This window comes from Bos grunniens, chromosome 1, assembly GCF_055505025.1.
Source record: "Bos grunniens cultivar Pamir isolate PY7600 chromosome 1, Bosgru_T2T1.0, whole genome shotgun sequence".
Lineage (NCBI taxonomy): Eukaryota > Metazoa > Chordata > Mammalia > Artiodactyla > Bovidae > Bos > Bos grunniens.
The window spans coordinates 30,960,053-30,978,005 of record NC_141165.1 but is presented as its reverse complement, the minus strand read 5'-3'; the positions used below and the strand labels follow the sequence as shown (position 1 = coordinate 30,978,005).

Genomic DNA, 17,953 nt, shown 5'->3' with positions numbered 1-17,953 from the left:
AAATAATTCATAGTAATTACAAAGCAATGAGATTATATGCAAATAAATGGAAAACTTTTTATAACAGGTAATTTCACTTAAGTTCACCTTACAGAATTCTGCCTTTTGTACAGTTTAAGTGTGATGGGGGTAACCCAAGAAGTATAAATGTGAAAACTAAACATGTACTTTCCTATTCAAGGAAAGTCATAATGTAAACAGTTGTAGAGTAAGTTGGATGGAGGGGTGTTGGGAAATTATTTTAAGCAAGTAATTTGGAAGAAGAAAGTTTTGAAAAGAAACCGTCATAACCTCGAAAAATTAACGCTCACAAAGTAAACCAAATAAATCAGACCTTTACAAATTCGTGTTGAAAACCACTGAGATTTGTAATCCCAGGAGACAGAAAGAGCCAGGATTCTTACAGTCGTCTCATGGGGTTTCCACACCACTTCCAAATCCACTGATAGAGAACCGCTCCATCAACTGACATTTTCAGAATTGAATTTCACACGCACATCGAAACGCGCCTTGGGTTTCTTTCGTGTAACCCACCAGGAAGCTCGGCGGCGGGCCTTTCGGCCGGGACTAGAGCCCCGCCCCGGGGATGCGGCCTCGGAGCCGGCCGCTCTAGGCCTGGCGGCCGCTCTCTATGGTCGGGCGGGCGGTGTGTTGTCATCCGCGGAGCGACGGCTGGAGGCGGCTGCGTAGGCCCCGGCGGGGCGTTTGGTTTCCGTTTGGCCCTGACTGGAGTTAATATTGACGGCCGAAATGGGAGTCCCCAAGTTTTACCGATGGATCTCGGAGCGATATCCCTGCCTCAGCGAAGTGGTGAAGGAGCATCAGGTGGGTGAGCACTGGGGCAGCGGCTGAGAAGGCGGAGGGCCTGGGGCTCGGCGGCCCTCTCCACCCTAGCACCTGGGCTCCCAGCCGCCTCCTGCTGCTCGTCGTCAGCTGGCTGAGCGGCGAAGGGAGGGGAGCAGGACATTTGAGGACACCCTGGTGATCTGAGTGGGAGCGAACGCGCAGGTCGCCCTCCTGTGGGCAGAGCCGCGGGGATGCGGCGGTTCTGACAGCTCCTGCCGGGGCAGGGCCTGCGTGACTCCGACATCAAGTCCGGGGGAGCAACGCTCTCGGGAGTGCTTCCCCTTCCTTCCCAGGAAGTTGCAGGTTTCGTTTTTCTTTCTAGAGGTTTCGAAGCGGAGTGGATGTTCTCCTAGGGCCTCCCCCGGGTCCTCACCCAGAGCCAGCCGACCCACCCACGAACATTGCTAACGGCCTCAGCCGTTGGATACCCCTGTTTACTTTCCCTTATCTCGGGCTGCATCCCGCCCCACCCCCAACGCCTAGACTTTCTGACGTGGCTGATGGTTCATATTTATGATGCCTTTCTGTACATTTTTTCTATTACCCCAAGAACCGTACCAATCCTCCGTTCCGAAAGAAATAAAAATATATTTGGACGGACCAGGGCACTTATTTGAAGGCTTCATTGTGCGTGTATGTGCGTGTGTGTGTGTGTGTGTGTGTGTGTGTTAGAGAAAGAGAAGGGGAGAGAGGGAGAGGAGCAGAGGGGAGAACGGAGAGAGGAGCAGACTGTAAGAGCACTAATACTTGTAATCGTCATATTCGGTATATAATGACCCCAGCAAAGAGTTCATGTGCACGCTTCAAAAATGTAGTTCATGTATTGGAACTGTGGCAAAAAATAGCCAGCAAACTCCGGGAGATGGTGAAGGACAGGAAAGCCTGGCGTGCTGCAGTAGACGGGCAAAGATTCCGACACGACTTAGCAACTGAACGACAGCAATATATTAGATAAACTAGAATTTGGGGCTAGTGTTTGTTGCTTGTGTTTATTTAATGGTTTTGGTAGATCTCTTGTCCATTTTATATTTTACAGGGGAAAAATTATTTTTTAAATTTGTATAGCTTATTGACTTAGTTGTGATGATAGCATTGTTTAATATGAGGGGAAATAATCCAGTGAATACGATCATGCTGTCTCTTAAATTATGGTTTATTCTTTGTAAAAAAATACTAATAGTGGGAAGGTAGGGTTAAACTTCCCGGAGGTATTCTTTGTTGTCGGATTCCTATCAGATTTGGTATATGAGGAAAAGCTTACCAAAACTTGCAGAATGGTAGTTTGTCTTTAATTTATCTGAAATGTAGTTTGAGTTAGACAGGAAAACATTTCTTTCAGAGAAGAGGATGAAAATAGTGACAACTAACTTAGATTTTTCCTGGATCCTTCGTGCAACAAACATTTGAGTACCTGCCATGTATCAGTCACTTTCTCTCTAAATTAAGACATTCAGACTAACTTGATAATACACAATCTGTTCAGTATTGTCTTACCTCCCTACTCTTTGGCAAAGAATTTGGTTTGATGTAAGGATCTTGGATTTTCTCCATCTTGAGAAATTTTGTTGCTGAACAAAAATAATGGCTCTCAGGCAATTTTATGACATGAACACTAATAATAGGTTTAAAACTGTGATCATCAAAGTGATGTCTTTCCAAAAGCAATCACCAGCTACTCTCCCAAGCAGTACTTAAACCATGGTAGTGCTAAGTAAGTCACAGTAGTTCAAAAGCTAGTTGGGGGAAGGGATTGGATGGAGGAGTGGGTTCTAGTAAAATGATGGTAGTAATGACAGGGCATAGTTTTTGGTTTCTCTGAAAACGTATTTAAAAACAAACAGATACTAGATTGCAAAATTTAAACTGATAAAACAATTGCAAGAAAACCGTGTGACAGGGTATCCCCAAGAATTCCAGGATAAAATAGGTGGGGACAGACTACCAGTAACCTCTAGACCCTGTTGATACTGGCATCTCTGCAAGAGGAAGAAGAAAAAAATGGGGTAGCATCTGATGAACCTGAGAACAGAACTTCAGGATATTTACTAAGACTCTCCAAGCCTATTAGTAGCAGTAGCTGTAACTGAAGGGTTTTAAATGGCAAGAGCAGACTAACTCCTGTGAACCTTCAAAACTGACTTGCCAAGGCACTATTCTAAGGCACAGCCTACCCTAAAGAAAAACTGCCAGGAGTGAAATAAAATTTTATCAGGAAAGGGACAAGACAGATAAGAGAAGAAAGTGAAGATAAAAGTGAGGAAGAATTACAGAGTCAAGAAATCTTAGAAAACAAACCAAGCAAACCACCATATTTCTAATACTATCCCAAAGTAGCAGAAGAGGAAGCTTTAAAGTTTTCCTAAATGCATTGTTCTTCCAAAAGTTCAGGAAAAATTAAATTTACATAAAAATAAACAATAGAAAAATGTCAAGGGTGTATAGTATGCAAAGTTATGGGGGAAAGGGGAACAAAATAACATTTGTACAGACAATAACCCTGGTGGCCCTAGTGATGAAGAACCTGTCTGCCAGTGGAGACATTAGAGACCAGGTTCGATCCCTGGGTTGGGAAAATCCCATGGAGGTGGGCATGACAACCCACTTCAGTATTCTTACCTGGAGAATCCCATGGACAAAGGAGCCTGGAGGGCTACAGTCAATAGGGTCGCTAAGAGTCAGAGATGACTGAAGCAACTTAGCGCACACACACACACACAGTAAAAGCTTGCAATAAAGACATGCACACAAAACAGATCAAAATTATAACCTATTTCAGAATAAGCTAAAGAGGCACTAAGAAAATGATATAAGGCATGAAAAACAACATATAATCAGTTACAAAAATTCAGGAATAGGTGACAGAACCTAGAGAAAATTAGATGTAAATGACAAAATCATGTCAGAAATGAAGCCTAGTAGCAAGGCAAAAGCAAATTAACCATAAGAAAAAAGAAGGTGAAAATAAAATTTTAAAAGATAAAAAAGATTCAAGTGAAAGTAATGATAATCAACACAAATAATAGGCATTATTGAAAAAGGAAATCAAAGCAAAATAATAGAAAAATATGAAAACTATAATTAAAGAAAACTTTGAAGTTATAAAACAAATTGAAACCATGTTGAAAGAATATACCATGTACCCAAGAATATTTACATCAAAATATGTTCTAGTATGTTCTAGTAAAATTCATGGACTTTAAAAAGAAAAAGAGAAAAAAGCTTTGTCACCTAGAAAAAAGAAACATATGACTTTTAAGGGAAAGGAAATTAGGTTCCCATCAAAATTTTTCACAGTAGTGCTTTATGGAGTAACATAAGGATACAATACTCACTTTTAAGTATAAGCTGATCAAGTATAGTTCATCAGGCACTTCATCAGATCTAGTCCCTTAAATCTATTTCCCATTTCCACTGTATCATAGTAAGGGATTTGATTTAGGTCATACCTGAATGGTCTAGTGGTTTTCCCTACTTTCTTCAATTTAAGTCTGAATTTGGCAATAAGGAGTTCATGATCTCAGCCACAGTCAGCTCCTGGTCTTGTTTTTGCTGACTATATAGAGTTTCTCATCTTTGGCTGCAAAGAATATAATCAGTCTGATTTCGGTATTGACCATCTGGTGATGTCCATGTGTAGAGTCATCTCTTACATTCTTGGAGAGGATATTTGCTATAACCAGTGCGTTCTCTTGGCAGAACTCTATGAGTGTTTGCACTGCTTCATTCTGTACTCCAAGACCAACTGTGCCTGTTACTCCAGGTGTTTCTTGACTTCCTGCTTTTGCATTCCAGTCCCCTATAATGAAAAGGACATCTTTTTTGGGTGTTAGTTCTAAAAGGTCTTGTAGGTCTTCATAGAACCGTTCAACTTCAGCTTCTTCAGCGTTACTGGTCGGGACATAGACTTGGATTACCATGGTGTGGAATGGTTTGCCTTGGAAACGAACAGAGATCATTCTGTTGTTTTTGAGATTGCATCCAAGTACTGCATTTCGGACTCTTTTGTTGACTATGAGGGCTACTCCATTTCTTCTAAGGGATTCTTGCCCATAGTAATAGATATGATGGTCATATGAGTTAAATTCACCCATTCCAGTCCATTTTAGTTCACTGATTCCTAAAATGTTGACATTCACTCTTGCCATCTCCTGTTTGACCACTTCTAATTTGCCTTGATTCATGGACCTAACATTCCAGGTTCCCATGCAATATTGCTCTTTACAACATCAGACCTTGCTTCCATCACCAGTCACATTCACAACTGGGTGTTGTTTTTGCTTTGGCTCCATCTCTTCTTTCTTTCTGGAGTTATTTCTCCGATGATCTCCAGTAGCATGTTGGGCACCTACCGACCTAGGGAGTTCATTTTTCAGTGTCCTATCTTTTTGTTTTTTCATGCTGTTCATGGGGTTCTCGAGGCAAGAATACGGAAGTGGTTTGCCATTCCTTTCTCCAGGGGACCACATTTTGTCAGAACTCTCCACCATGACCCATCTGTCTTGGGTGGCCCTATGCGGCATGGCTCATAGTTTCATTGAGTTAGACAAGGGTGTGGTTCATGTGATTGGATTGGTTAGTTTTCTGTGATTGTGGTTTCTGTCTGTCTGCCATCTGATGTCTTCACCCAGTGACTACCATCTTACTGGGGTTTCTCTGACCCTGGACGTGGGGTATCTCCTCACGGCCCCCGGTCCTGACCTTAGACGTCGCGTATCTCCTCTTGGCTGCTCACTGCTCCAGCGTCATGCGGCCGCCACCCACCACTCCTTACTATTGAAGGAGGTTAGTGACGTTCTACAGAAGAAAGAAAAAGAAATGCAAAAAAGCAATATGGCTCTCTGAGGAGGCCTTACAAACAGCTGTGAAAAGAAGCAAAAAACAAAGGAGAAAGGGAAAGATATACCATTTGAATGCAGAGTTCCAAAGAATAGCAAGGAGAGATAAGAAAGCCTTCCTCAATGATCAGTGCAAAGAAGTAGAGGAAAACAATAGAATGGGAAAGACTAGAGATCTCTTCAAGGAAATTAGAGATGCCAAGGGAACATTTCATGCAAAGATGGGCTCGATAAAGGACAGAAATGGTATGGACCTAACAGAAGCAGAAGATGTTAAGAAGAGGTGGCAAGAATACACAGAAGAACTGTACAAAAAAGATCTTCACGACCCAGATAATCACGATGGTGTGATCACTTACCTAGAGCCAGACATCCTGGAATGTGAAGTCAAGTGGGCCTTAGGAAGCATCATTACGAACAAAGCTAGTGGAGGTGATGGAATTCCAGTTGAGCTATTCCAAATCCTAAAAGAGGTGCTGTGAAAGTGCATGCCAACAAATTTGGAAAACTCAGCAGTGGCCACAGGACTGGAAAAGGTCAGTTTTCATTCCAATCCCTAAGAAAGGCAGTGACAAAGAATGCTCAAACTACCGCACAATTGCACTCATCTCACACGCTAATAAAGTAATGCTCAAAATTCTCCGAGCCAGGCTTCAGCAATACGTGAACCGTGAACTTCCTGATGTTCAAGCTGGTTTTAGGAAAGGCAGAGGAACCAGAGATCAAATTGCCAACATCCTCTGGATCATGGAAAAAGCAAGAGAGTTCCAGAAAAACATCTATTTCTGCTTTATTGACTATGCCAAAACCTTTGACAGTGTGGATCACGATAAACTGTGGAAAATTCTGAAAGAGATGGGATACCAGACCACATGATCTGCCTCTTTAGAAATCTGTAGGCAGGTCTGGAAGCAACAGTTAGAACTGGACGTGGAACAACAGACTGGTTCCAAATAGGAAAAGGAGTACATCAAGGCTGTATGTTGTCACCCTGCTTATTTAACTTATATGCAGAGTACATCATGAGAAACGCTGGACTGGAAGAAACACAAGCTGGAATCAAGATTGCTGGGAGAAATATCAATAACCTTAGATATGCAGATGACACCACCCTTATGGCAGAAAGTGAAGAGGAACTAAAAAGCCTCTTGATGGAAGTGAAGAGGAGAGTGAAAAAGTTGGCTTAAAGCTCAACATTCAGAAAACGAAGATCATGGCATCTGGTCCCATCACTTCATGGGAAATAGATGGGGAAACAGTGGAAACAGTGTCAGACTTTATTTTTCTGGGCTCCAAAATCACTGCAGATGGTGATTGCAGCCATGAGATTAAAAGACGCTTACTCCTTGGAAGGAAAGTTATGACCAACCTAGATGGCATATTCAAAAGCAGAGACATTACTTTGCCAACAAAAGCCCGTCTAGTCAAGGCTATGGTTTTTCCAGTGGTCATGTATGGATGTGAGTGTTGGACTGTACAGAAAACTGAGCACCAAAGAATTGATGCTTTTCAATTGTGGTGTTGGAGAAGACTCTTGAGAGTCCCTTGGACTACAAGGAGATCCAACCACTCCATTCTGAACAAGATCAGCCCTGGGATTTCTTTAGAAGGAATGATGCTAAAGCTGAAACTCCAGTACTTTGGGCACCTTATGCAAAGTGTTGACTCATTGGAAAAGACTCTGATGCTGGGAGGGATTGGGGGCAGGAGGAGAAGGGGACGACAGAGGATGAGATGGCTGGATGGCATCACTGACTTGATGGACGTGAGTCTGAGTGAACTCCGGGAGTTGGTGATGGACAGGGAGGCCTGGCGTGCTGCGATTCATGGGGTCGCAAAGAGTCAGACACGACTGAGTGACTGAACTGAACTGACTGAAGTGAAGTGAAAGTGAAAGTCTCTCAGTAGTGTCTAACTCTTTGCGATCCCATGCACTATACAGTCCATGGAATTCTCCAGGTCAGAATACTGGAGTGGGTATCCTTTCCCTTCTCCAGAGCATCTTCCTAACCCAGATATTGAACCCAGGTCTCCCGCATTGCCAGGTGGATTCTTTACCAGTTGAGCTACCAGGGAAGCCCCTTTGTTACCTATGCCTATGGTAAAATTTGAATAATTGTTTCAGAGATAGTTTTAAGTTTAAGAAAGCCCATAATGTTTTTATATTTCAAAATTCAAAATGCCTTTCTTTCGTTGGCATATAAGGCAGACTCCTCTCACGTTCCTTTATTTTTCTAGATATTAAGTTGTGCCTGTTTCAGTTTTTTGTGTTGTATATTGTTTCAGACCATTCACCTTGAAGTGAAGTGTTAATTGCTCAGTTGTGTCCAACTTTTTGTGACCCCATAGACTATGGCAACCCACTCCAGTACTCTTGCCTGGAAAATCTCATGGATGGAGGAGCCTGGTGGGCTGCAGTCCATGGGGTTACTAGGAGTCGGACACGACTGAGGGACTTCACTTTCACTTTTCACTTTCATGCACTGGAGAAGGAAATGGCAACCCACTCCAGTGTTCTTGACTGGAGAATCCCAGGGATGGAGGAGCCTGGTGGGCTGCTGTCTCTGGGGTCGCCAGAGTTGGACATGACTGAAGTGACTTAGCAGCAGCAGACTATAGCCGGCCGGGCTTCTCTGTCCATGGAATTCTGCAGGCAAGAATACTGGAGTGGTTGCCATTCCCTTCTGGGGATCTTCCCAACCCAGGGAAGGAAGCTGGGTCTCCTGCATTATAGGCATATTATTTACCTGAGTCTGAGCCATGAGAGAACCCTTGCTCATAAATATGTAAATGGAGGAAAAGTAGATCAGAATCAGAACCATGAAAACCTTTCTGTAAAATCATATGCCTCTTAGCCAAAATTTAGAAATTATTTAGTCCATGTATGAAAAATCAGTTTTCAAAATTTCCTAAATTTCTTGGCATAATCTAAGCTTTTTAAATTAATGTAACTAATGATTCTGTTTTCAGTGAAAGCTTTCCAGGTGGTGCTAGTGGTAAAGAACCTGCATGCCACTGCAGGAGACATAGAGATGCAGGTTCAGTCCCTGGGTTGGGAAGATTCCCTGGAGGAAGGCATAGCAACCCACTCCGTCAATCTTCCCTGGAAAATTCTGTGAACAGAGAATCCTGGTGGGCCACAGTCCATGGGGTTGCAAAGAGTTGGACACAACTGAAGCAACTGAGCTTGTGCACACACACACACACACACACACACTCTTCAGTGAAACCAAATATTCAATAAGGCTTTAAATGATTTGTAAAACCTTTTAATGACCATGTGCATAGAGCCATTTGATAAAAATGTGTATCATGTTACCCATTTATAGAGAAAATAGAGGCTTTTAGAAATTAATCTCAAACAGAAGAAAGGAGACTAATATTTTGGGTACCAGATCAATCAAGTACTTTATTTGATGTATTCTCAGGTTATCATATTTTAAATAAGTAAATAATTTCCTGGCAGTAAATGTGATCAAGCTTTTGGTGCATAGTGTAACCACATAATATGTCTCTATCTTCCTTATTCCTCCTGTTTGTTTATTTATTCAACTGTGTTTACTGAGTTTTTATATAATCAGAATAAGCCCCTATATCCTGCTTTTTATCAGATGCTTATGTATATGTGATTGATTATAATAATGGTCTTGATCATTTTTTTGTTTTTTAGATTCCTGAATTTGATAACTTATACCTGGATATGAATGGAATTATACATCAGTGTTCCCATCCTAATGATGATGATGTTCACTTCAGAATTTCAGATGATAAAATCTTCACTGATATTTTTCACTACTTGGAGGTGTTGTTCCGCATTATTAAGCCCAGGAAAGTATTCTTCATGGCTGTTGATGGTGTGGCTCCTCGAGCAAAGATGAACCAACAGCGTGGGAGGCGTTTTAGGTAAAACATTTATGATTTGTTTTAGAATGCCATTTAGATTAATAAAATGTAATATTTTAAAGATAATTGGCTTGGCTTAACACAGTGCATCTCCTTTTCATGTTTCTTTTCTGCTTAAATCCCCTGCAGAAATGGAATATCTCACACTTACAATGTCACATTTTACCAAGTAAACAAATTAATTATTCAAATGGCATGTTGTTTCTAAGGGTATATGTTGGGTTAGATAAAGTTATTCTGTTCTCTGTCACAAATTTTTCAGACTTCTCAAAACTTAGTAATTCGGAAATGGTCATAGTAAAGTTCCTATAGTATTTCATCCTGAGCTATGGAACTGCATAGTGAATGATTGATTGTGCTAATGAGAATGTTGCTGACGTTTAATTTGACTCTGGGCTTGATTCTGACTTTGCTTGAATATGGGTCCTCCCTGGATAGAAAGGCAAATGAAACTGGAAGGTGATTGTGGAGTAGAAGAGAGCTGAGTTAGGACACTTGAGATATTATTAGCCCTTTGGATGACTTGCGGAGTAAGAGAAGTAAAAGGTTGGAAAAGGATTGTACACAGAAAGACTATGCTAAAGTAAAAATCCTGTACCTGTGGGTTATTTCTAAATAACAATGCAAGCATGCTGTGTCCTTGTTTTGAGTAGCAGAAGTAAAGTTTAGAGGGTTGTTGGAAGTGCAGGAAAGAAACCCTGAGTCTAGTGAGTTTGATAGGTCATTAGCATAATAGATCCTTTCCTTTTATCACAATCGTAGGTAAAGGAGTAGAAAGGCCACTGTTGAATCAAATGTGGAAAAGATCAAGGAAGGTTGGGAGAGTACTTTGGAGGAGTTTAGCCCTGAGAATGGGAAGAGGATGGTGAACTATAGAGAGTTAAATATCAAAAGAGAAAAGACACTGAAGATATTGGAACAATGAAATCCTTGAAGACAGGGGCCATCTCTTACTCAAATTTAGATTCTCAAGTACCACCCAAGACTTACTTTAATCTGAATCTCCAAAAACTGTGCCCTAGAAACTGTTTTTTTTTACCAGATTCTCCTGATAATTGTTAAACTAATTTGGGGGAGCTGCTGGGCTAGAAAATCTAGTGTTGAAGAAGGATTATATGAGCCCATTGTGTCAGTCAGTGTTCAGTTGCAGGTAATAGAAGTTCGTTCTAAGCAGAAAGGGATATAATAAGAGAATTGGGTACTTATAAAATCATTGTGAAAGGCAAAAGACTTCTTGCCCACGATAGTAGATATAGTGATCATCTAAATTAAATTTGCCCGTTCCTGTCCGTTTTAGTTCACTGATTCCTAAGATGTTGATATTCAGTCTTGCCATCTCCTTACTCATATCCAATTTACCTAGATTCATGGACCTAACATTCCAAGTTCCAACACTGTATTGTTTTTTACAGCATCAGCTTTACTTTCACCACCAGACACACCCACAATTGAGTGTCATTTCCACTTTGGCCCAGCTGCTTCATTCTTTCTGGAGTGACTTGTAATTGCCCTCCACCCATCCCCAGTAGCATATTGAACACCTTCCAACCTGGGGCACTCCTGTTCAAGTGTCATATCTGTGCCTTTTCATGCTATTCATGAGGTTCTCTAGGCAAGAATACTGAAGTGGGTTGCTGTTTCCTCCTCCAGTGTACCACATTTTGTCAGAACTCTTTGCTATGACCCGTCCATCTTGTGTGGCCTGCATAGCATGGTTCATAGCTTCATCAAGTTATGTAACCCCCTTTACCATGACAAGGCTGTGATCCATGAAGGGGTCAATTCAGTTATAATTCAACAATGAAGAAGCCATAAATTTATCTGTTAGCTCCAAGGCCCCAATATACCTGCCATATCCATACTGGGAAAAAAAATGCCCTGGACCTTGCTTCTCAGCACTTATAAAGCTGCTAAATATTGAAATCTCTTCTACTATTGTTTTTTTGGGCTCCAAAATCACTGCAGATGGTGACTGCAGCCATGAAATTAAAAGACACTTACTCCTTGGAAGGAAAGTTATGACCAACCTAGATAGCATATTGAAAAGCAGAGACATTCCTTTGCCAACAAAGGTCCGTCTAGTCAAGGCTATGGTTTTTCCAGTGGTCATGTATGGATGTGAGAGTTGGACCGTGAAGAAAGCTGAGCGCCGAAGAATTGATGCTTTTGAACTGTGGTGTTGGAGAAGACTCTTGAGAGTCCCTTGGACTACAAGGAGATCCAACCAGTCCATTCTGAAGGAGATCAGCCCTGGGATTTCTTTGGAAGGAATGATGCTAAAGCTGAAACTCCAGTACTTTGGCCACCTCATGCGAAGAATTGACTCATTGGAAAAGACTCTGATGCTGGGAGGGATTGCGGGCAGGAGAAGGGGACGACAGAGGATGAGATGGCTGGATGGCATCACTGACTCGATGGATATGAGTCTGGGTGAACTCCTGGAGTTGGTGATGGACAGGGAGGCCTGGCGTGCTGCGATTCATGGGGTCACAAAGAGTCAGACACGACTGAGTGAGTGAACTGAACTGAACAATTGGTAAACACACCCCTGCCTACAAGCCCAGTGCCACAACTGTTATGTACACGTCACCAAACTTCTCCCTTCCAAATGTTTTGTGGAAACATCTGACAAAATCTAAGTCACATCCAGAGGCCTAGCTGAAGGAAGCCTGAGAGTTTAATTTTTTATAGCTTTCCAACCTCAGAAGATGAACTAGAAGAAAGGAGTGGATGTTGAGGGCCAATTCACCATAACCACCACAGGCACTTACTCGATACTTTGTAGCATCCCGTGCTCCATGTTTCCCCAAAGTCCCCCAGTTAGCCCTTTCTCATTCTCCATAGTGCCTTTTTTCCTTTATTCATACTCTCTGATCATAATCTCTACACATCTCTTACTCATTTTTAAATCTGCTCCTATCTTTCATCACCCTCATGTCACTGAAACTTCCTTACAAAATTACAAACAAATTTCTTAAAGAGACTAAATCTAAAGAATAATTCTGTCTTTATATTACTTCATTTATCTCTTGTATTTAGCAGTGTTGACCCTTATTTCTCTCTTGAACTTCCTTCCCATAACCTTCAGGTAACTACTGTCTTTGACCAGGAGTCCAGCCTGGGCCCCAGGAATGGAAGCACCGAGTCCTAACCACTGGACCACCAGGGAATTGCCTCCAACACTACCTTAAAAAAAAAAAAAGTGTGTTTATTTGGTTGTGCTGGGCCTTAGTTGTGGCGTGTGGAATTTAGTTCCCTGACCCGGGACTGAACCCTGGCCACCTGCATTGAGAGCTCAGTCTTAGCCCCTGGACCACCAGCGAAGTCCCCGACTCTACCTTCTTAATCTCCTTTTCTTCTCTTCCCCTGCTTTTTTTTTCTTGAAAACTGATGTTTCTTAAGGTTCTGTCCTAGGTCCTGAGAGATTTTATCCAATGGCTTTAATTACTGAAACTGTACTGACTCCCAAATTATCTTTCTGGTGGATATCTCGTCCCAGAACTTCTATATATCCAAATGCCTGCTAAATGACTCCTTCTGGATACCACAGATACAATTCAGGCTTAACATATTCAGAATTGAACTCATCTTTGCCTTAAATTTGCCATCCTTCTACGTTCCTGTTTCCGTGAAAGCACCATGTAAATAGCTGCTCAACTCCAAAGTCCAAGAGAAATTTGGGCCTCTCCCTCTTCCTCATTCCTCACATCTGAGTCATATCTATTTACTTCTTTTCATCTTTACTGCTATTGTGTCAGTCTGGCCTTCATAATCTTCTACCTAGACTAGTAGTTTTACTTTGTTCCTGTCCCAGACATTCTCTGTGTTGCAGCTACATTAAACAATGTTTTATTTCTATCTATTTCTTATACTCTAGGGCTTCCCTGGTGGCTCAGATAGTAAAGAATCTGCCTGCAATGCAGGAAACCTGGGTTTGATCCCTGGGTTGGGAAGATCTCCTGGAGAAGGGAATGGGTACTCACTCTAATATTCTTGCCTGGAGAATCCCATGGAAAGAGGAGCCTGGCAGGCTACAGTCCACGGGGTCACAACGAGTTGGACACGACTGTGCGACTGACTCTTCACTGTTTTCTTGCACTCTGTCTAGCATGTAACTCTTAAGACGAGGAATCATTTCTTTTTTATTGTAGCCCAAGAACTTATCACATAGTAACACTGAATAATCATTTCTTCAAAGAAGAAAGAGGAGAAATGAGGAAAGAATGGATTCAATTGGAGAGATTACAAATGAGTTGTTATCTTCAAAGTTTTTATTATATTGAAGAGGTTGGTGAGAGAGAGGTTAAATACAAAGAAGAGTTTGTTTATCACAGAAATAGAATTCAACAGAACACAGTAGTTAGAACTAGTAACTGCTACTGCTGCTAAGTTGCTTCAGTCGTGTCCGACTCTGCGTGACCCCATAGACAGCAGCCCACCAGGCTCCCTCGTCCCTGGGACTCGCCAAGCAAGAACACTGGAGTGGGTTACCATTTCCTTCTCCAATGCACCAAAGTGAAAAGTGAAAGTGAAGTCGCTCAGTCGTGTCTGACCCTCAGCGACCCCATGGACTGCAGCCTACCAGGCTCCTCTGTCCATGGGATTTTCCAGGCAAGAGTACTGGAGTGGGGTGCCATTGCCTTCTCCAAGAACTAGTAACAGGGCCGTAGAAAATGTACATAAAGCAGGACTTACTAAATTATGTGCCATATGGCATATTTGTGTGCCATACACGAGTTACCAGAGAAACCATACTGGAATTGGGATGCTGATATTCAAACCTATTTCTATCAGACTCTAAAATAATCATGTCCTTCCTAGTAAATTCTGTTACCTCAAAAATGAAATCATTTTGGCTACTGATGTCATTAGTGTTATTAGGCTTTCATTTTAGATATTTTCATGAGGGAATCCAAAGTTGTACATTATAATTTTATAATTATTTTTATGTAATATTCTTAGAGATCCTTTTAGTAATGTACTTCTTGTTTGATGTTATTAAATGTAGTGCATATAATGAATGTTTACGCTATACTTTTGAAATTATTTCTAGAACCAATATGTATATTTGTGATAAGAAAAGATTTATTTTATAATAAGTATTTATAACATTCTACGTCAGTTTTACACCATTATAATGTTCTGCTTCTATAGTCCATAGCTGAAAAACTTAATTCTTTAAATAAATAAACAACTCTAAGGCTCATCTTTATTGACTGTAGTCATTTCAAAACTTACATGTTTTGAACTTAAAATTGATGAATTAGTATTTTAGTTACGAAAGCTTCTAAATGACAGTTTACTGTATGTAGAGATCTCTTTTTTTCCCAGAAAGTTGAGGATTCTTTTTTTCCCCCTTAACATTTAAGGTCAGCAAAGGAGGCTGAAGAGAAAATTAAAAAGGCAATAGAAAAAGGAGAAACTCTTCCTGCAGAGGCCAGATTTGATTCCAACTGTATTACACCAGGTAAATTCACTGAGAGAAAAATTCTAGGAAATTTAAAATGTAAATTTAGTTTTCTTTTGTAACCTCTATTTTGTGTGTGTGTCCTTAGAATTCCATTTGTTGTATTTTCCCAGTTATGTCGCTTCATAAGATGGTTTGGTCACCTTGGTTATAAATGCCCCTATGAAGACCCACTGTAGGAATTTACAGATGCTGATAAAAGCAGCTGTGGACAGGATTCTCCCACATGCACAAAATTCCTGACCTAGACCGAACTTACAAGATCAGTCCTACTACTCTTGACATTTATTTGTATGAAAACTGACTCAGTGAGGTTGTGACTCACCCAGGTTCATATAGCCAGCTTGTTTTATTCTGGATAAGAAAGCCATTTTCCCTATCTAGAATGCTTACTGTTCTGCTCCTCAGAGGTGGTTAAGACTTCTGTGACTTTAAGAATTAATTATCAGTATTACAAGTTTAATTTTAAATGCAACAGCATAGTCTGCACTTCCTAGAGTCTAACATCATTATAACCCTTCACATTGAAGAAAAGTCTTAAAATTGTATCTTCTCATTAATTCTTTACTGTGGTAGTTTTTGCTTTCATTAAGTGCCCTAATGACAATGCTCAGTTTAACAAGCAGTTGTATCATTATATGGTTTAAGACTATGTTGCCTTGACTGTTGATCATCTAGGCTTTTCCTAAAACATAATCATTATATACTCTGTTTCCAGATTAATAGTAATTTTTTTGAGTTAAAAGTAGTAATAATAACAGTTGTTGTGGTTATTGGCAATCTTATTGAGGCTGCATGTCTTACAAAAAGAAAACAAAAACTTTTTAGAATCCAGCAGAGAAGATTTAAGTTTGTTAGAGAGTTGAAACTCTGCCCTTGTGTGAAAATATTTGAAGTATACTCCCAAGGAAGTAGTAAAATTCTTTGACTTTCTGTATCTGACATTAACTTCATTTAGGGCTGACTAGTGAAATTGGAAATAGCTGTGATCTTTGCTCGGGAAAGCTGCAACATGATTTGCTTTTCAAGATAAGCCAGAGAGCTTTCAACCTCCACACCCATATCCAGTTTCATGCTATCACTGATAACTCTGTTTTTATTTCCTACTCAGATTAAATTTCTAAAATCCTTTTATTTAAAGGGACTGAATTCATGGCCAGGTTACACGAACATCTGAAGTACTTTGTAAATATGAAAATTTCTACAGACAAATCGTGGCAAGGAGTTACCATCTACTTCTCAGGCCATGAGGTTATTATCTTTTCTTATTTAAATAGTTTTTTAGCTGAATCTTGAGAAATGTAGCATATTACTACATTTTTTTTTAACATTATATCTAGACTCCTGGAGAAGGAGAGCATAAAATCATGGAGTTTATCAGATCCGAGAAGGCAAAGCCAGATCATGATCCAAACACCAGGCACTGTCTTTATGGCTTAGATGCTGACTTGGTAGGTAAAATGCTTATTGTTATTGTAGTCTTAATGCCTCATGCGAAGAGTTGACTCATTAGAAAAGACTCTGATGCTGGGAGGGATTGGGGGCAGGAGGAAAAGGGGACGACAGAGGATGAGATGACTGGATGGCATCACCGACTCGATGGACGTGAGTTTGAGTGAACTCCAGGAGTTGGTGATGGACAGGGAGGCCTGCTGCTGCTGCTGCTGCTGGCGTGCTGAATTCATGGGTTCGCAAAGAGTCAGACACGACTGAGCGTGAGAGTTCATCAGGACTGAACTGAACTGATGCCATTATGATAAATACCTATTTAGGAAACTTAGTCTTAATATTAGCAGATTTCTAGTTGTGGAAAGAAATATTGCTGCTGCTACGTTGCTTCAGTCGTGTCCGACTCTGTGCGAGCCCATAGACGGCAGCTCACCAGGCTGGGATTCTCCAGGCAAGAACACTGGAGTGGGTTGCCATTTCCTTCTCCAACGCATGAAAGTGAAGAGTTAAAGGGAAGTCGCTCAGTCGTGTCCAACTCTTAGTGACCCCATGGACTGCAGCCTACCAGGCTCCTCCGTCCATGGGATTTTCCAGGCAAGAGGACTGGAGTGGGGTGTCATTGCCTTCTCCGAAAGAAATATTAGAGACATGATAATAATTGCTACTTCTGCTGTTACCAAAGTTCAAAACATTTGGAAAAGGTGTTCTTTTGCCATTGTTTATGATCAACAGGTGCATATAGTTAGTGTTCACACCTGACTGACCCTAGTGCTGTGAATTCTCTGCTGAGTTCTGGGTAGAGGACCCTTTTTATCCTCATGCTTAATACGGGATTTTTAATACCACCTGATCTGATAACTCCGTAACCAAAGTTTGCTAGACTTTGTTGTTGTTGTTGCTGCACAGAGTCTCCATTGCTGCACGCGGGCTTTCTCTAGTTGCAGTGAGTGGGGGCTATTTTTCATTGCATTGTGCAGGGTTCTCTTTGCAGTGGCTTCTCATTTTAGAGCATGGGCTTAGTAGTTGTGGCTCAAGGGCTCAGTTGCTCCACAGCAGTGTGAGAACTTCCTGGACTAGGGATTGAGCTCATGTCCCCTGCATTGGCAGGTGGATTCTTAACCATTGGACCACCAAGGGAAGTCCCTGCTAGACGTTTTTTAACTTTTTATTACAGAAATTTGCAAGTATAAACAAAAATAGAAGAGCGAGCGTAATGAACATCTTTGTGTCCTTCCTCCTTCGATTACTTTCAGCTCCTTTTCCTAATCATCTGTATCCTTCCTCCTCCTCCTCTGGATTCTTGAAGTAAATGACATTATATTATTTAATCTATAAATCATGATTGAGAATATTAAAAATAATAAAATAGCTCCAGTGTCATTATTCCATATAAAACAATATTAATAAATCACTTTAATATATATGAAAACCATTCAGTATTTTCATTTCCCTG

At 41.0% G+C, this 17,953-nt stretch overlaps 1 protein-coding gene across 7 annotated transcripts in view; it reads left to right on the top strand.

The window, feature by feature from the left end:
• Positions 1-653: 653 nt before the first annotated feature.
• The window catches only part of XRN1 (5'-3' exoribonuclease 1), a 112,325-nt gene continuing 95,025 nt past the window's right edge, over positions 654-17,953 (top strand). For 5 of the 7 annotated variants that reach the window (XR_015156697.1, XM_086381302.1, XM_086381220.1 and 2 more), the window contains exons 1-5: positions 654-825; positions 9,352-9,584; positions 14,954-15,051; positions 16,193-16,302; positions 16,392-16,502. Coding sequence is in view for 3 of the 7 variants with exons in the window: in XM_086381302.1 (XP_086237428.1) it covers positions 751-825; positions 9,352-9,584; positions 14,954-15,051; positions 16,193-16,302; positions 16,392-16,502 (627 nt within the window). In the remaining 4 variants the exon portion in view is untranslated. Of the gene's footprint in view, positions 826-9,351; positions 9,585-14,953; positions 15,052-16,192; positions 16,303-16,391; positions 16,503-17,334; positions 17,444-17,953 lie in introns of those variants that run through there. The other 2 variants (XM_086381393.1, XM_086381481.1) reach the window with 2 other exon arrangements.